At 35.1% G+C, this 21,117-nt stretch overlaps 1 protein-coding gene across 3 annotated transcripts in view; it reads left to right on the forward strand.

The window, feature by feature from the left end:
* Positions 1–21,117, forward strand: part of MMP16 (matrix metallopeptidase 16) — a 194,107-nt gene that overhangs the window by 128,437 nt on the left and 44,553 nt on the right. For all 3 annotated transcript variants that reach the window (XM_080381863.1, XM_080381865.1, XM_080381864.1), the window contains 2 exons: positions 6,478–6,639; positions 9,534–9,751. In XM_080381863.1, coding sequence (XP_080237989.1) covers positions 6,478–6,639; positions 9,534–9,751 — 380 coding nt within the window. The remainder of the gene's footprint in view (positions 1–6,477; positions 6,640–9,533; positions 9,752–21,117) is intronic.

The following is a 21,117-nucleotide window of genomic DNA, read 5'->3' on the forward strand; positions in this document are numbered from 1 at the left end:
TGATTGAAACTGTGAGAAACAAAATGGAAATATCCTTACGTTCATGCTTTTATAGAAAGAACATTAAGAATACATTAACTAATTAATTCCACCCATTTCCAGCTATTTACTAGAAGGTTATAGAATGCTTGGTAATAATTCTTAGTAGTAAGGCAGAAAGTGTTATCTTTTGCATGTTCTTGCCCTCTAAAGTACAGGCTGATCTGTATTATAAAAGAATACGGGCTCCTTTCAAATACGTTGTTTATCGGGCTCCTGACTTCTAAATTATGCCCACAATAGGCAGAAACAGTAGAATGCTGCCAGGAAGGACATACAAACTTCTGAACTCATGTCTTTATCATACCTCATCAGCAATCACTGGATCATCTGAAGACAGTCTTGACTTATAGGAATATCCCCTTGTCAAATTTCAAGCAAGCAAGTTTACATTTCATACTAATGTTTTGATCTTTTTAAAAATAGAATAGTTTTTCAAATATATATACATGTATAAATTGCATGAAATTATACACAGAGTAATTAGTACACACTTTGTATATAACAAACTGCTTGTACCTCCCCTTCTGTCTGCAAATATATATATTGGTAACTCAGCTTACAAAGATTTTAGTGTATATGGTTTTGTATGTAATAATAGAGTGAAAGAAACATTTTTATGTCATTCTGTTTTGTCACATTGGAAAAATGGCTAAATGTATGGATACATTACTGAAAAATGATTAAAATATAGTGTGTACAAAATAGACACGCTAGGTTCATATGGAATATTGGTATACTATAGATTTAAATATATATATTTAAATATAAATATATATACATTTAAAACCACAAAACTTTAGTTTTGCTCTTAATTTTTTCAAAGCTACTGTACCATCTCAGCTACACCTTTTAGAAAAACATTCTTTTCAAAATAACCACCAAGCTACCAAATTTCAGTGCCAATGGCAGAAGTTTGAGATAATGTCAAGAAACTGTATGTAATTTCTTAAACTGGAAAAGTCTTTATTTGGGTAAGAGTATGCCTGTGATTTATATTTAGGTTCATGTGTACTTCTGTATAAAATATATCTATCTGCATATATGGTGCTTATGTAAGTGCATACATAATGCATATGCTCAATTCCACTGTATCGCAATAAGGTGAGAGAGAGAAAGAATCTTCTTTTATCACTGACTGTTGAAATAGTATGTTCAAAATTCTTTCCCCTCTGGGAAGAATAATAATAACAAAGAAATAAAACTTCTTTCCTTTTTTTTCTCCCCCGCGCCCCCTGTAGACTAAGAATCTTACTCTAAAGTTTGCAGCGTTTCAGCCAGTTGTGATTAGCGGCATTGGTTTGATGATTCAATGGTAAAAATGAACAGAATAATGAAAATGCAAATTCTAAATACATCAGACACAAGTTCATGGGTAGCATTTGTGTAATATTTTCTGATGAACTGTAAGCCTGACTTTGAGGTACTGTCTTGTTGATAATAGGGCTGTAATAGAAGTCTTTCTTGTACAGATTTACATTTCAGATTTATACGGATTTAATCTGAAATCATCTATCTACATCGCATGAACAACAAAGTAGAATAATCTTTGGAAGAAACAGTGTATGCCCATGTATAAAACATTTTCTTTTAGCTTTCCAGTTTTCCATTTAAAATTCAGTTTCTAGGGTTTTTTTGTTTTTCTCTGGGAAAAGTCTTCAAATTTGAGGTCACATGGCATTTAAGTGATGGACAATTCTTGAGCTCACAATGTATTGTAGCAGTTGCTGTCATATGTAAAGGAGAAGAACCAAGTGACGTGCCCTGAGGTGTTATTTAGTGCTGCATTAAAAAGATGGCCAAGTGATGAATCAAAAGCCTGCTAAACCATTAGGGTATTGCTTTTATAAATTAAGCTCACATACCATTTAAAACAGGAATTAATATCTTCAGAACCAGGTTTCTTAATAGCTTGCTGTGGACAAACATATTAGCTTTGTTTATCTGTAGACGTGAAAAATAGTGTGTATATTAGCTACAGGAAAAGGCTTCCCTATACACCATGCTCCACAGTGCTGGCTGTTGAATATTTGATATATTAAGACCTATTTATATTCTGGAGTTTGGCCAGTGATTGTAAAGTCAGGCAGATTTAGTGCCTAAAATAGTTTATAGCCTCAGAGAAAAGTGTCAGTATAAAAATAATCATTTTGTCTTAGTTCTTTATGCACAGTTTCATTTTTTTTTTCCTTGTGAAATCAAACTTGAAATAAAATAAGAAAAACAATCACAATCTTTTTGAGCTTATATCCATCTATCCAGCTATTCCAAATCTCCATACTAATGGAGAACACAAGAACAGAGATGCACAAGTTTTGGACTTGAAAATGTATTTTCCAGTATTTCTCCACTACTCTATAGATAAATATATCAAGGCGTAACTGAGACTATCACAATGAATATTCACCATTGTGTATCCTGCAGTGGCAACTTTTAAAGTCATTATAGTCATGCATAGTTTAACTCTGTAATTAATGAGTTGTTGAAGTTTTATGATGGTGCTTCATTTTGCCAACTGGACAGAAATATATGTTTCTACTTTGGTAATGTGTACTGAAATATAGAATCATTTGGGATACTCTCCTTCAATGGCGGGGACTGAAAATACTTTAAAAATATCCAATATCAGTATGATAAAAAGGCTAGCCTGAGCTGTTATGAATGTTCACTTGCCTTTACACTCCTTCATCTTACTCTGATCACTGGCCAAGGAACTGAAGTTGCCCTGTTATCAGTCTTGCAGTCACAAGTACACCTCTGTGCAGCTTGGAGAGAAAGAGCAAGCACTCAGGGTTATCCTTGTGCACTCTCAGTAGCTAGTTACAGTAACACTGAGATGCTAAAGGCAAGTCTGCTCCTGAAAGCAAAGAGGGACCGAGTAATTGTTGCCTAATTGGAGAAATCTAATCATATGCAAAGGAAAAAAGGTAGAAGCCAAGGCAGTAGTAAGTCCTACCTGTGCTGGTCTCAGACAACACATCTTGAACTCTTTTAAACTTCAGTTTCAACTGTACTAAGTTATTTGGGTCAGTTTAAATTCAGGATGCCCTGGAGACAATCATGACTCTTGATGGAAATTGTTATGAATAATGGGGCTATTTGACTACAAGTAGAAAATATGTTCCCTGTTAAATTACTGTCACCCCAGGCAAGAATATTATTCTCCCAGCTCTTTCCTGTGACCTTCTCCTTTCAACCCTTATTCATTTGCTCCGAAGCCTGCTGTCTTTACCACATTTAATAGCTCCCCTGATGGCTACAAGTTGCATTGCAGGAGGTGGAAATTTTCATAGTTGTTATACGTTTTCCCTCTCAGACTTGGGTTTTGACTAAGTCCAGAGGGGCAGTCAGATGCTGAATATCTTTATTTATTTATTTAGTTAGTTAGGTTTGTTTTTTGAATAATCACTCATATCCAAAAGACAAAGGAAGGAAGACGTACTAAGAAACAGCCACCCCCCGCATAATATCTGTTCTTTGACATAGTCCCACTGTCACTTAGAAGTACTACTTTGGAAATGATCTACCATATGCTCATTATCTGTGATCCCAGAAAGAAGTTGTGCCAGAAGATGACAGTGTGTTATATTTATTTCCCTGTTACTATGTAATTCACACCCCTTCCAGGTCAACATGGAACAAAATATGGAAATTCCTGGAGATCTTTATGGGGACTCAGTGAGGACTGGTAACCAAACGATGTATTGATTCTTCATGCATTTCATAACTGGAACAAATAGAGAGAAGCAGTAGACTCTTCCAAGACTATTTATCACCTGTGGTTTCCTGAAATTTTAGAAATTGTAACAAGTTCACTTGCCAGACCTCCTACCTCAGACAGCAGAGGTTGAATACCACACGTAAAACACTCTTTGGTCTACTGATACGTACTACTCTAATAAGAGTGGTAGAAATAAACGCTATTAATGTAAAACTATTTTAAAATGTGTCAGTAAATACTGTAGCCAGCTTACTAGTATGGTTATTAATGTGTCAGTAAATACTGTAGCCAGCTTACTAGTATGGTTATTAATGTAGGACCTAGACTGGTTAATATTCTTAATTATTATGTAGGAAGCACAGGTCTAGGAGGAAAATTTGCCTTTCACAAGGTCTGAAAAGCAAAAGAAAATTGCATCTTTGATATATAAGTTAATGCCAGACAAAGAAATATTTCAATCTAATGAACCTAGGTTAGAACTCTAACTTTCATAAAATGCAGAAAATAATTGAAAAATAATGTGAGACATGTCACAGTACAATAGTTATACTAGAGTAACATCTTCTTTCATGTCTTTCCATCTTAAGCCTATCGTTTTTTAAAATTATATTAATTATTCCCTTACAAGTTCAAAATGAAAATCGTTACAGAGTTGGTCCTGTGCACCGTTTTCAATGCTGTGGTTAGCTACAGAAGCTGTGGTTTATACATATGAGATAATGTCAAGATCAGCTTTAACTTGCATATGGAAGGGCAGATTCAGGTATCAGAAGCATTCATCACCAGGAAGTCAAGCTTATCAAACCTGTTAAAACAGCACATTGAGAATCTGCTTTACTATAAAAAGAACTGTATCCCAGGAAAAATATTTTCATGAAAATATTTCATCTGGAAAACACATAATTATAAATGATAGGATAAACTCTTCTCATTTCTGAAAGCACATTATTTCACATTAATTTTTGAAAGGCATAATTTTTCTGCACAGTTATACTGAATAAAAAAGTAAGAGCATTTAGTTTTCATGTTTCTGGATTAAGAATCAGAAAGACATGGAAAGACTGTGGCAACTAAGCACATCATTTTAGTTGTGACTGTTTCCATGTTTTCAATAAAACATGTATTTTACAAACATCAGCATGGCTCCATAACATCATGAAGACATCTACAGTTAAGTGCTTCCCCTTTCATATGTACTTGGGAGAAAGTTTATTTCTTTGTGTCAACAAGAGAAAATATTTGAAAAATTACTATGTTTTCAACTGTGTCCTCAAAGTTCTGTAAATATATATATATATATATGTGTGTCTAAATTTTTTTGCTAAGTTCAACTTTTTAATATTATTACTATTAATATAAAAGTACATAGAATTCCAGATCACGTGCCAGCAGTGAAAAATAAATGTTTACCACCAAAGAATTTACAGAATATAGGATGAGAGTTTATGTCAAGCATTTTCCTGTTCCAATGTACCTCTGTATATTAAGCCACAGTATAGGCCTTTCATTATATATACTGCTCTTTCAACAAGGGACTACCTACTATAGGTAGCACCTGTTTCACTTGACTCCAGCCATCTAAGTTAGATGCTCAGCATAAGCTGCTGATCTAGAATACTTATCTTGTCAGTGCAACAGGAACACACTTCTGAAGGATGATTATCCTCATCCTTAGCTGGTGAAAATGAGCAATATCCTGGATGTGACCCTCTCCAAGTGACCAGAATCTTTCTCCTGATGTAAAACGTTTTTCCAATGTCTCGTGGCTGACTACAGACAGAATTTGTACAAAAGAGTCATGGAACGATATGCTGAACTAAGTCTTAGATGAATAAAAATAGGCAAAATTAATACCATAGGGGTCCAGCTCTGAAATTTTTATAGAAATAATCCCATTTGCTTTGATTTGGTTTTGCTTCACAGAGAGCCATAATTCTACTGCCAAAACATCTACTTGTGTCTAATACCCTGTAATAAAAAATTAAAATATGATTTTTAGAAGGGAATAACAAAAAAGTTAAATCAGTCTATTACATGAGTGCAGTATTTTATTTTTTAGACCTGCAAAAATAAAAAAAGTTCTAATACTTTAATAAACACCTACACTTACAATGGAATTACACAATGAAATAAATAAAGGTGTCCTGTTTTGAGGATAGCACAACACCCAGATTTTCCTCATGAGAATTTCAGTTATGGTGATTCAGAAATGGACAACACCTGCAAACAATTAGCAGGGGTCTGACTACAAGCACTTGGATAATTAAGTTCCCTATGGGGTTTGTCCTAAATAGGTAGTCCTCAGTGTGTGAAGTTTACCACACACAGCAAGGATATTTCCTTTTTGGAACTACGTCTTGATGCAAGCACTTTTAGTCTGGTTAACTGCAACATCAGCTTCAAGTCAGAAACTGCACACAGGCCTAGATAGGAGGTATGAAACTTGAACCATACACTAACCATGCACACCAATTAAAAAAGATGATGCTTATGGTGCTGTAAGAGTATCATTATTATAACAATAATGGTTTCCTTGTTTAAAAGAAGGGGAAGTTGCCTTTGCTACCACATTATACTTATGGTTAATTATTAAGCATTACCCTTTTAAATTCAAATTCAGTGAAATTGTCTTTCAAATGTAGAGCCTTCTACTTGTGTTATTTCTTTTACTATGCTTATGGTTTCAAAGGTCTTTTTTCCTTTTCTTCTTTTCATAGGAAATGATCTGTTTCTAGTTGCAGTACATGAACTGGGACATGCTCTGGGCTTGGAGCACTCTAATGATCCCACTGCAATCATGGCTCCATTTTATCAGTATATGGAAACTGACAACTTCAAACTACCTAATGATGATTTACAGGGCATCCAGAAGATATACGGTATGTCTTGTTCTAATAAAGCAACATATGTTTTTGCTTTAGAATATATGAGGTCCTCCGGTCCATACCACATCTCCAAAACTGTTTGTTAGCGTAGGCTCTGCCAGTTGTTATGCCAGAGGCCTTCTTGTGAGCAGGCCAAAGATTTTTATGAAGCTCTTTTACTTTATTTCTCACTGTTCAAAGCTTGCATTCACATTTCCACTGAGCTGGAATAGTAATTTTCAATGTTTGAAAAAAAAGCTAAAGAAAATATCTGCAAGAGTGTCCCAAACTACAAAAATATTAAGAAATGCAGGCCTTTAAGCATAACAACCTTATTTCAACAGTTGTCCAAGATCGTGTAACTGGATGAATTGATTATGTCTCAGTTTATCAATTATAATACTAAGCAGTTCGTTGGCTGTACAAAATTTGTGGTCCCAGAAATACCCTTTCTTGTGATAAACAGCAAATTGATCTCAAAAGAATGTTATTAGCAGCCCAAGATTTTGAGCTTCCTAGGGGCAAAAAGGCCCACTTCTTTAAGAAATGTTTCTTTAGGGTTTTTGTGGCCTGATATAAAAGACACATGATTTAAATAAATTCTGCATGTATTGAATTCAATTTGACAATGCAAGGTAATTGAAAAGTAAAAAGAAAAAAGCGAAAACAATAACGTTATTCTGAGTATGAGCTGAATGTAACACTAACTCCTGTATTATGGTTCCTTTACATTTCCAAAGATGTGGCTTTATTTTTTGTTTTAAAGACTTTGATTCTGTTGTTATCTATTAAATAGTCTGGGTTTTTTTCTTTAAAATATATTTTTCTCTCCAACAGTGAAAAATCTCTGGTATCTGTATGTTAATACTATGTATCCAGTGCATATCATTTGGAATCACCTTGCTTAATATTCCCAAGTTAATTCAGTATTGGATTCAATTTTGTACTCACAATAATTTTCAGTTTAAAGGTTTGTCAGTTTTCTCTTGAATATTGGCAAGGCCATTCCGTGTTTACCTTAACTACTAGAAAGAGCTATGATCATGTAGAATTACTGTACTGCTAACTAGAACTCCACAACCTCCATGGTGTTTTATATTAATTTAAAAAATATGTTAAAAGAAAGGTTAACAAGCATTGATATGTATTTTCATAAAGCATAAATAGCAATTTCAAAATGATTGGCGGATCAAGTTTTGTTTGGTGGTTTTTTTTGCTGTGTGATTAGCTGGAATGAAGGTTGTTTCTCATGACCTCATAAGTTGGTAGTCTAGACTTAAGGGCTAGACAAGAATTCTTTGCTGAAAACTAACTGCTAAGCTCTAACAGCTGTGGGCTATACATAAGGAGAAATGTGTTACCCCTGGGAAGTAATATCTGACATCATCACCAAATGGCATATGAAAAAATTTGCTTTAGGGTTAAAAACTTTCCAACATGAGCTACTGCAAACTGATTCCTTTGCTCCCCTTAAAATCAAGAAGTGATCTGGAATCATATGCCTCAATAAAAATGTCACACCTATTAAAATAATTACTTTGGTCTGCAGTATTCCTTGAAACACCATTATTAGCTGTAAATTATAAATGTCACAAGTCTTAAAATTGTGAATGAAATAAATGCCTTATTAAAGTGTATGACAACCATTTGGCAAGTTTAATATTTCCTTACATAGTCCATCTTGTTCTTTAAAAAGTATACTTCTTTTGAAAAAGTATCAGAAATTCAAATTTATGCCATTTATGCAGTTTTAAAGTCGTCTACTATTCAAAAGTCTTTCTGAACACTGTCATGCAAATTTTATTTTTTAAAAGAGGGAGGCCTAAATAGAATGAGTAAAATGAAAGTGTTCATCTTGTTTCCATAAATTTTACTGATCCAACTGAAATTTCTTAGCTTTTTGTACATGGAAAATATAAATAACATAGTAATATGTGTAGGAAGGGAAAAGCATTTTCAGTACTCCCATTGCAAGTCATTCAGTATGCCATTAAGGTTATGAATAGCATCTACCTAGGATGGCCTTTTAACTTCAGGTAGAGAAACCGTGAGTGGGATAGTTATTTCACCTGTGATCAAAGTCTGCATATTATGATGGAAAATGTATTTGAAAGAAGAAAAATATTTTTAAACCACTGTACAGAGTTTTAGTTTTTAACTTTAGTTCCTCTTAATCTGTTTATCCTCAGAACAATTCCTTTAATTACCAGGTATCTAGCTTTGTAAGACTCACTGGAAAACAAAAATTAGAAAAAGAAGTAATCAATTTCATAATACTGAAGAAAACGTGGATTATGGTTTTTGTTTCTATGGATGCCTAGGATGTGAAGTCAAGTTTCAAGAGCTCCTATACATAGCAAGAGCCATTGAGGAAAGCTGTGAATGTCCTGTCACTAATGCACATGACATTATGTGGCCTACAAATTGAGTCAGTAGGAAATATCAAGTATGCTACATATATGCATATCTAAATTGATGAGTGGAAGTTAAAAATGTGAGCTGAAAAATCCATTGACTGCTGATGAACTTATTAGGAACAGTTTTTTTGTTTTCTTTTATTTTGTACAGTAGACAACGATTCCTTTTTAATAGTTCTTACTCAGTTGGTAAAGTATGTGCTATGAACTACTCACACAAAATGATGGCAGACCATGCGTCCTTTGCAGGTTTTATTGGAACCTTGTTCCAATAAAGTAGGAAGATTCTGAATGATGAAAAGTAATAATTTTCCTTGGGTTTCATAGTCATTCATTATAGCCTTTAACAACTCAGGTAAGGTGTGTTAGGTCACTTTTTCCATTCCCCTTGCACAGTAGGATTTGCATATCTTACAGCACGTTTTTGTTACGTATTTCTTCGAGTGTCACTGGTGGGCACGTAGATTACATCCTGCTGCTGTATTTTTAAAGGTCCACCTGACAGGATCCCACCACCAACAAGACCTCTTCCAACAGTGCCCCCACATCGTTCAGTCCCTCCAGCAGACCCGCGGAAGAATGACAGGCAACCTAAACCTCCTCGGCCACCCACTGGTGACAAACCTTCCTATCCCGGAGCCAAGCCTAACATCTGTGATGGGAACTTCAACACTCTGGCTATTCTTCGACGGGAAATGTTTGTTTTCAAGGTAGGAGGCTGTGACTTTTTCAATGTTACATCAAATGTCTACATTTCTCCTTTTTTTTTTCTTTAAGCAAACTCTCATTCATTATGACTCCAGTTTCCCAGCCTGCTCACAGTTACAAAGTTCAAGTAATAAATTAAAAAATAAACATACACATGGTTTGAATGTCTAGCAGAGGACTGCTGTAATGTTCTATTTTGGGAAAATACCCATGTCAGCAGAAACAGCAATGCCTCAAAATGTAAGGGTAAATAAATGCTGCATGTTGTGGAGAGATAAAAAGTATAAATCAACTCATGAATAATAGGAATGATTTCATTGGGAATACAGCCACATCCAGAAATACAGTAGATATTGTCTTCAATACCTTCCCCACCACCACCACCCTGAACTATAATTTTAACTTTACAATTAGATCTGTCTTTTATAAAGGAAGTTTGTCATTGTGTTGTGGTTTCATTGAAACCACAATATCTAAGTAAAGATCTTTGCCACAAGAATCTTATTGCAAATGTGTCATTGTTTATTTCTATTCATCTTCTTGCTCTGAGCTGAAAATGTGGTATAGACAAGAAATCAAAATAAACACACTGAACTGAAAGGCTATCTTTTGATAGAAGGCCTTTGCTAAGACTCACGGACATCAAAGCTATTGTAGTAGGATGATCTGCAGTCTGGTTTCCAGAAGGCACTGAATGCTGAAGAATAATTACAGAACCATTACTATTCAGCCTCTTAAATCTTAAACCAATTTGTTGATAGGTAATGCTGTGCAAATATTCCAGAACAAGCAAAAGGATAATCTATTATTTTGAACTACTGATGTGTCAAATTTGCTTAAGCAATAGGAAGTGTGGGTTCTTTGTTTTATAAATATGATTCCTTTTAACTTCAATATTATCAGTAGAGAAGAGCCTTTCACATGAACAGATAACACTTTTTCCCTTCAGCAGTAGTGTTGGTACAAGGGAAGTGCAATGAATTTTTCCCCAAACATGAATGAAGCTCCCAGTTAAATGGCTTTTGTTGTCCTTTCTGATGACCCATTTCTCCCTTATATGCTTTGTTTTGGTGTACTCTATCACTCCATATAAATCTTATTAGCATTACTACCCAGGCTTTCACTTTCTTTAGCATACCTGAAAAAAATATATACAACAAATAGCTTTACATTAATTCATTCAAAATTATTGAGCTACTTTCACAACCCAATGGGCAGGAAATATTTTCCCCATAAACAGCTAAGGATTTTGCCAGCCCTGGGGCTGTCATCCCTTTCTATCTGAATATATGGCATATCTTCAGACATTGGAAGGTCCTGAACCAACAGTCCTTTTATGACTAAAAGTCAAAGATTAAGGAAGAATATAGTTTTCTAAATGGACATTAAACGGGATATTAAAATACTTACTTCAATCTCATGCCATCCACCTCAAAAGCAATAGAACATACTCTCGTTTTAGACATAAATCAATAAATAGTGAAATGGTATCCCACTAATACAGAATTTCCTATCTAGCCAAGTCTGTGTACCTGGATAAATAGATTCACTACCATTACTAATCAGTCACCTATCTGTTTGAAAATGCATATTAAGTTTTCTCAAAAAAATATTTACTGCTTACTACCTTAACACTATATATTTACTGTACAGTTTGTGTGCTCAGTAGTGTCCAAACTGCATTTATGTTCCAACTCCATTCATGAACCACAACCTAATGATGTAGCACAGTAAAACTTCATCAGAGAGAAATGACCAGTAACACAGCGTTTATAGATTTCATGTTTAGAGTCTGATTCTCCGAAAGGAAGTTGCTATAATCATAATGGCAAAGTGTTGGGAGGGAAGAAAGAGATGACATTTGTCCAGATTTCTTTAAGGGTCCCACTCATGTCCCTGGGAGCATGGCAAGGCATGACTTGGGTTACGATGCTAAGCATTGGAGTTTACTTAAGTATATAAATCTTGATCTTGTAGTCTGCATGTCTGAATGCTTGAGTTAGTAGGCCTTAACTTTTGGGTTTGTACATTAATTTGCTAATGAAGATTTTTGTCTGCTAAAGGAATTTCATTACCTGTTTGAGATTGGTTTGTATATTTGTGGTTTGGGGTTTTTTGGTTTGGTTTGGTGTTTTATGGGGGGAGTGGGGTGGGTAGTGTATGAGGAGGAATATGAAAGGAGCAGAAGAGGGGAGAAGGAATTAGAAAAGTCAGGGGGGTTAAGTAATTTTCAGCTTTGCAGAATCTCAGGGGGACAAGTTATAAGGAAAAGCTCAGCATGTCAGACTGTAGCCAGAGCAGGGCAGGAATTAATTCACAGAAGGTATAAACAGGAATAGGGACTAAATACAGGGTAAGCATCCAGCAGTGGAGGAAGCAAACCTGGAAGTTCTGTGGTCTGACACAACAAAAAACCCAAAGCTCTTTGCCCTTGCCTCTTAATGCTAGTACAAGGATAGACTGGGAAGGCATGCGTGGTGGGCTGAGAGCCAAGTACAGAGAGGTAGAAAAGAGGAGAGGATTGACAGCAGTACTGTACCACATGGAAAAAATTAAAGAAGAATTATGACCTTCATTGGAAGAATTACTGCTGGATAGTTCCCAGATGAGTTAAATTAATAAAGTTGGAGGCTAATCAAATGATATCCTTTTCTTTCTTTGTCTTTATCCACAGGTTTCTAATGATTGTGTAGTGGTAGCCTTTACTGCCTTTTGAATGGCATGTATGCCATGTACCAATTTCAAATTGAAAGTAGCCACTTTTTTATCTCATGGGCAAGTCTCAAACTCAGGAGCTCAAATTTTTAAATAATCCTTGAAATTACTTGGGAAATTAGCCACAGAGTTGAAGAATGTGAGCCCTTTTAAATAATTAAATTCTCATTTCAACATAAAACTGAAGCAGGAAAGATAACAGTTTGAGATACACTATGGATTTTCATAGTAGATGACAAACAATATTAATTTCAAGAAAATTGTTTTCTCTTGGCTATTGAACTATTAGGTATACTCAAGAGTATCAGAATACTAGAAACATTTTCTATGTTCAGTCAAATTGATGAGCTTTGTTTGTAATTTTAAGATTATCTAGCATTCTCAAATGCATATATCCAGAGTAAAACTGAATAACAGTAAGCTTAAAAGGAAAATGGAATTTACACTTATCCATCAATTTTTATTGTTTTGTCATTACTTTAACAAAGTAACAATCCTAATAACATTTGATAAAATAGGGTTATGGAAATAAAATGAAGAGGGACTATTCTTGATCTAACCTGAACAGTAAACACAACAGTAAATCAACTTGTTCAAGATTCCCCAAAGATCACCAAATAGAATTTTGCAGATCAATTGTTTTGATAGAAATGATTGGGTTGTAAGGAAAACAAAACTATTTTTCATCAAATATACATGGATTACTGACTTACAAATGTATGGTCCCAAAAGGACTTCTTCCTGAATTCTTTAAATTAGATGCACTTAAAATGCCCCTGCTAGTTGTAAGCTTGGAGACACAGTATGCTATAGAAGAAAAATATTAGTTAAAATCAATGTATTGTAACTATTTGTTTCAGTTATCATCAACTGATGTTTTAAAATGTATGAAGTTTGTCTTAATTGAATGAAGTTTTTAAATTATTGCCATTATTTAATACATGGTTGAACTGATATAAGCAACCACCATCACAGAATTTCTATGCCAAAATTCATGAGTGCCAAGTTTTTATCTTGACATTCCAGTTAGCTTCTGTATTTATGCTGAATGCAATTAGTGTTTAGCTATCACTCTCATTTCCAATCTTTTCTGCAGCTATTTTCTCCCTCTGTTTAGTTAGAACTCCCCTGGGACACAGAAAATGGCTGAAAATGGAGAAAAACAAATTGGTCTTCCCTTTCTGGGAAAGTTGTGCAGAGTGGTATGACACTGTCTGCCTTTAATGGAAAAACCTCTCAACCATTGCTTGTCACAAAATGTGTGGTTTCCGACAATACTGTTCTCTCCTTAAAGTCTCCGGAGAGTACCTCCAGGGCTACTGTGTCATGATGAAAAGGAACCCCATTGTCTAAGGTCACCAGAAAAGATCCATTAGTGAAGAAGTTTACAGTGTATATTTCCAGTTTTTCCTGTGTTCTGAGCAATTCACACTGCTTTTCCAGTCTTATGTAGAAAAACAGTTTTGAAGATAATCTAGGATGTCCTATCAATAAAGATACTTATGTTAAAAACTTCTGAATCTTTTACACAGTTAAAAAGGAGCCAGTGGTTGCACAGAACATATTGGCTCTCAAAGGATGCAGATAAAATAACACTGGTTGCTTATTCTGTTATTTTTGAGGCATGTACAGCTTGTGTTTGACTCTTCATGCAGATTGTTCCTTGGCAACAAAATTACCTCTAGCTCTGCATCAACAATCTGTATTGCTGCTGTTACTATCCTTTTTCTTTATGTCCTTTTCAGTTTCACAGATTTTAACAAAATCCTTTGGTTTTTGAACAGGTTACATCTAGAAAAGTAAGCACTAAATCTGTGGAACTTGTCCTGCATAATCAGGAAGTTAAAGGGACCAGTCACTCTTTGTTTACATGACACAGGTTTTTGCCTCACAGAACATCTCATAGAGGTTGCACTGGTCCTTTCTTTGTTTAATGCTAAATCCATAAGAAACAAATGAATGGATCCTATGTTATCTATAATGGTTTTAGTATTCCTTTCAGAAAAGTTAACTCACTTTTAAATTTAAAAATTTAAAAATGCTGGAAAACAGCATTTTTAACCACTGTCATATACTAGGGTGTTTTTTGAAATGTAAGTATAAGAGAAAGAAGCTTGTCCATCAGACAAATAGCAGTTCAGCTCAGACAAATGTCTTCTGAAATTTTAACATTACAGATGGTAGAATATGGAACCAATTTTAGGAAAGCCTTAACTGGCTGTGTTTTACTATTTTATAGTAATTTCTCCACAACTTGCAGAAATTTGTTTTCTGACTCTTCATCTGCTAAGAACCATTGTAAAAACATTTATGATGTGCTGAACAAGCCAAGCCAATTAGGCTGTCATTACCCTTTGGCATTAGTTTAGACTACAGTTGTTTTCATACACAACAGTATAGATGCCATTTAATATCCCTTTCAGGATTGTGTATTTATATAGAGTGTACTTTTAAACACAAAGAAAAAAAAAAAAGGTTTCTTGATATGTGGTAGACACATAAGGAATTTTTAAAGCATTTTTGCATTGCCTATGTAATCATACCTGGTAAGTCTATTAAAAAATCTACAAGATGGAGGGGAAATACTAATAATAAAAAGTAGAGACAAAGAAACAGCTATAGTATGAGACTTGACTTCACCATATTTGAAAGCCTTTTTTCAAAGATGTTGAAGACATTTTTTCAAAGTTCTTCTGGTCTGTTTGTGTAGCTGTTTTTTGTCACGTGATGCTGTGGATATCTGGGCTGTCAGTTGCAGCCTGGGAAAGTTCAGCAGAGGATGCTGCAGAAGTAGACACTTTGGGATCTGAGAGGGAAAACCACTTAACATATCAGCTGTAAAAGACTGGGAACAGGAGGGTGGAAGTAGCGAAGTCTGCAGAGAGAGAGAGAAGACTCATTTACCCCTACTTTTTGTATCATTATGCTAGGAAGAACAATCTGGTGGAATTTGACATTTTTGAACTCATCAGGGAAGAGAGCTGCTTTAATTCTGGCAATTCAGGTTATATGTTGAAAAAGAAGGAGAAAAGCAGCAAAAACTCAGGGAGGGACTTCAACATGTCACAGTAGACCAAGCCTATTGGAAATATACAGGAAGATGTTTTGTGGCACAAAAACAAACTAGTTTGTCTAGAAGGAAAAAAAGCAGGGACATGCTGGAATACTAAAAAGTCATAGCTTGTATATTTTTGATAAATGGATACTTTCACTAACAGATGTAAAAATATTTTCCAAATGTTACCTAAACCTTTTGGTGTGCTTCTAAGCCAGGGAAGGGTTTTAGCTCACACATTTCACAGTTTTAAAATGGAAAGCACACTCTGTTCATCACTGTATGGAAAGTGGGTAGTATATTCCATCCAGCTGCAGAGGAATTTAGACAAGAATGTAATCACCTGGGTAATAATTGTACCAGAACAGTTCAATTAAAAATCCTTCCATGCTCTCACCTTTTAAAAAAATTATCTTGGACTTCTTTAAATAGTTTTATGTTCATTCAAAAGATGGCAACACTGTTATAGCTATACTTACTATCTAGCACTTACTAACCTACATATTTGTTCACATATAAATATTATGTGTAGAAACTTATAACTATATTATTAAGGCTTTATTTACAGACGGCCAGTGTAATGGATATATATGTTATTGAAACTTCTATGCAACTTGAATGGTTAACAATCTGTACTATCTGGCTAATAAAATTCCTATTATTCATGTACTAGCCCGATAAAAAGTGTAACTGTAGCAGGATGCCTGACTCAGTATCTTCAGCAGGACTTCAGGTTTGTCAGAAGAGAGAGTGCTAGTTTTTTCCAAAAGGCTATGTTTTCATTGGGAAACAATATAGTGTAAAAGGATTTGATCAGTAGCAGAGCAGATGGTACTGAGCTCCTCTCATGTCCATCATATGTGCTTTGCTTTTAATTAGATAGAGTCTCTCCTCTGAGGCCAAACAGTTCCACTACACATGTGGTTCAGATTTTTCTGAAGGGCAGCTATCCATTAGCCACTGGTGTCTTTTGAGCCCTCGAAAGCATACCACACAAGTGATTCATCTAATGCAAGTAGTGTTACCACCTTGTTAACATGTAATTACTCATACCATCTTAATGCAAATAAACCCTCATGTACAAAACACATACTATTATTTCTATTCGTACCAAATTTTGCATGACATGATGGTATGTACCTTCATACTATAAGTTTGAACGATATGCATTGCAATGCAGTCAAGGGAGAAGAGGAAGATTTAACAGCTGTTCCAAGATATCACCATGACCTTACAGAATAATATCCTTAGTTTTCTTTTCCTTGAGAGAAAAACAAAGCAGAATGGTTTTTTTTGTTGTTTTTTTGTTTGTTTTTTTTTTAATTAAACATAAGAAAACACTTTTTCATTGTAAACCTTTACAGGTTAACCACTGGAACAGGTTGTCCAGAGAGGTTGTGGAGTCTCCATCTTTGGAGATACTCAAAAAGTGACTGGACGTAGACCTGGTCAACTTGCTGAAGCTGACTGCTTTGAGCAAAGGAGGGGGCTGGATCATCAGAGGTGCCTTTGAACCTCAGGCCTTCTGTGATTTTCTGTAGCAATTGAAATATGAGCACTAAAAAGGCATAGCACCCCAAAATGTTTCTGTGTTACCTTTTTTTCCCCGCTTTCCTCAAAAGGAGGATTTAAGTGTGTCTTCATACTCTCCCAAAACCCCCAGAGATCCTTTCCAACCTCAGCCATTCCATGATTCTGTGAATCCACTGAAATTTGACTGTTTTACCCAGTCATTTCCCAGTAGCATTTGGTCCATCATCTCTTTTGGAACACGGCCCTCACAGGCAATAGCTAGTGAGATTTGGTCAGGACACTGTTGTGTAACTTCTGTATTTCAGCTCAGAAGAAGAGATCAGGCAGAGGAGATTGGGGCGTTTGGCTGCTGCTCACAAAGCACTGCTGAGGGGACTGCAGGGGGGGAATATCCACCCCTTCCAGCTGTGCAAGACAAATCTTCTACTGTATCCTTCTTCTATCTCAGCTTTCAGAGGAAATCCCCCTCCTTTCTAGGGTCAGGCAGTGGGCTAAAATACTTTATTCAAAAAGACTGACCACATCCTGTCTGTGAGACTCCCACCATCTCATGATGAGCCATTAATACCACAAGGTGCCCTCCCTTCCCCAGTGAATCCTCACAGAATAAAAAGAGGTATTTCAGACTCTTCTGGAGTTTTTACAATGGGGTGGAGAGTCTGCGTTTAACATAAGCACTCAAGTACTTGTGTGGAGCCATATACAAATGTGGTAGTAGGATTTGGGACAACATTTGTAAAGGTTTTCACAGTTAAACATGAATCTTACAAATTCCTGTTTATCATTTAGTTATAAACTAATAAAATCTGAAAAATATGAGTAAGTGCTTGTAAATCATAGGCCAAAATTCCAAAAATTAGTCATTCTTTAGAAGTGTTTTATTGTTTTGATTTTTAAATAGAGTGGAATTGGTGGAATCTGAAGATGGCTGTTACTCTCTTTATGCAAAAGGACAGAGTGGGTCAAATTTTTATATATTCTTACAAAATTACTTTTAACAATATTGAATGAAATACAGAATAATGACTTTTTCATTATCCCAACAAGATAATCCACAAGATTTTCCGATAGCATGCCTGTATGGAGTTATTCTATATTTAGAATTGCTATTTTTCTTAGTCATTGACTATGACTGTTCCTTTTTTCTCCCCATATGTCAAGAGGTTGTCTTGAAATTCATTGACCATTAACATAATCATGCTTTCAGTCAGGACAAGTTTTGCTTACTATCCAATGCAAGCAATACAGAACAGTTACAGTTCTGCCTATTAAAAAAGTGAAAGACATTGGTAATACAGATAAACAAATGCATGTGAAAGACTGATCTGGCAGATTTACTTCTCATGAATAACTCAAGCCTAGACAGAGAATCTCAATGGGGAAAATAATATACATAGAAGCCCTCAGTGGGCATAATCACTTGAGTAAGGACCAACTATGTGAGTGACAATTGAAAGATCAAATCCTGATATTTTTTTTCCCCTCATAGTTGCAGAATTTGCTTGCTACAGTCAGTGAATTAAGTCTCCATTTGTTACTTTACTGTAACAAAAATTGACAAAAAGCATTAACTGAATACTAGGGTACAAAAGGTATTTAATTTTGTAGAAGTAGCCTGTTTTCAGAGACTCAGAGTTTGAGTGAACCGATTAAAAATACTTCATTGGCAAGAGAATAAAAAAAAGCATTATTGACAAAGAAAAATTGCAAAAACTCTCAGCAAGGAATAATCTAAAATTACATGGAAGCATATCTTCAATTTTGTACTACCAGCAAGTGTTATCTTGCAATATTAACAATACATTTTAATTGGGGCTACATCCTAATGGAACTAAAGGGAGTAATTGCAGAAACACTTCAAGTACAAGGCTTAATTAAAATTTCTTGTTGTACAAATCTGTGGCCTTTCAAGTAATTTAGGTAAACATTTTGAGAAACAATTGGAATGGCTTGTAACAGAAGCATTTTCAAGCAGTGGTATTGATCAGTCTTGAAAATACTGGTTTAATCTTGATTTACAGCTAAAGCCTTATGTTCCAGAACTATTTGTGTATTTTCAATTTCTTTGTTTCTTTTTTGTTCCCCTTTCAAGGTGTTGAGGGTCTACAATACAGAAGTTTAAATGAAAAGAAACTAATCTCATTTGTTTCTCTGCATTAGTCATTTCCTATGCAAAACGGTGTGCTACTAAACAGTTGAGGTTTTAAGGACTTAGAACAGCACCCATGTTTATTTTTGCAACAAATCAGTTACTTCTATGCATACTATTGAAAATCTATTGAAAAATATCAAGAAGTTATAATAGATGTTTATTTAAATCCTGTATTTTCTTCTTTTTTATAAGCTATAACTTGAATATTTTTAAGTGTTGCCTTCCTTGCTTATTGAGTGAAAATTTGGCCCAGTTGAAAGTAATGGGAAAAAATCCATTGACTGTAACAGATTCGAGATTTCACTCAGAATTAGGTACCTGTGACATGACAGGGAGACTATCTATTTTGAGTAAAATGTATTAGGTAAAATAAAACAAGAAACAGCAGATTAGCTTGTAATACAAAGCATATGAAATAAAACCATGTTTTCCTATGCAAAATCAAATTTGGTTATACTACTTGTTCAGTCTATAAATCAAAATGAGACAGGGATCATTTTAATTAATGATTCAACATATCTGTCCAGTGAGAATATCTTCACTGAAGAGTCTGTATTAGGTCAGAGGTTATATTTAATAATGACAGTTAAACCCTTTCCCGTTCTTGCAGTTCACCAGTGTTTCTCCTCAATTTTATCATGATGGAGCCTTTGTTGATGTTTAAGAGTGATTCTGGCCAGCCCTTTATAACACCCACATTTACTGCTTCAAATGGTACATTCCCAGTTTATCTGTAATCAGATGTAATTTACAATATTGCATATTCACTGTTAGAAATTCCTTCCTTTTCTTCACAATCTAATCCCTGTATCTGGGTGACAGAGACAGGCGGCAAAGACAGTTGAATATCTACCATTTTCATATTTGCCGTGTCATGACAGATGTCACTGTTGGCTGCTCTTTGCTGGATATGCCACTCTTAATGGCCCGTTTTCTCTTTGGCCATCGCTGTCAACCTCAAAACTGAGTCACTCCAAGAATATCACTGTTCACCCACTGTTTACAGGGTCAACTTCTACAGTCTTTTTCTAATCCTGCCACTTCCATGGGGGAGAGGTTTTACTTAGCTTTACTTCATGCTACTCAAAGCTAGATTTGGTACCCAGAATTTTTATTGTTGTTTCCAGCACAATTTCATGGATCACAAGCATTAAACTGAGATCAAACAACATATATTAGCATCTTAGCTTGCAGCGACTTGAATCCAAAATAACCCCCATACACTTGTATAGTTTACTCTATAACCCCCACACACACACACTTAAGAGAGTTTCTTATGTCATGTCTTCCCCTATTTTCATGTTACCAGCTTATCAAAGCTTATTGTTTAATTCATACCCTCAACAACAGGAAAGACTGAGTTATCAGCAACATATATTTAACTCATGCTGTATATTTTTAAAATCTGAATTTGGTTATGCCCTCATCTGCACATCTTGCTGTTTCACAAGTGACTTGTGTGAACTTTTGCAAGCCAGGTCATTTGCAAACAGCTTCTTGTTAGTCCATTACCTGTGTTTAGTTAGCTAGTTCATTAGTTTCAGTGTATCTCAGAATAGCCGTTTCCTCTATTGCATGATTACAATAGCTAGACTTTGGGGCAAAAGATTGGGACATTTTGACCTTTGGAGTGTTGCATTAGTTGACTTCCATGGCCACTGAGGATAATACACACACAAAAAAAGGAAGCTTAACAGAAATTTATACTTATTTGCATTTTAAAAGGTTGGCACATATAAAATTAAACACATTCTTACATTTTTTAGAAGTGTCTGGCTCTTTTTGCAAAGAAACTGTAGTCTGACCTGAATAGCTACATATTTTCTACTCTGTGATTTAAAAACTCTTACATTTAGGTATACCAGCCCATGCAGTTCTGAAGGCTGATATACCTCTTTTCATATCTACTCATT

Source organism: Falco punctatus (genome assembly GCF_963210335.1).
Source record: "Falco punctatus genome assembly, chromosome: 3".
In the NCBI taxonomy this organism is placed as follows: domain Eukaryota; kingdom Metazoa; phylum Chordata; class Aves; order Falconiformes; family Falconidae; genus Falco; species Falco punctatus.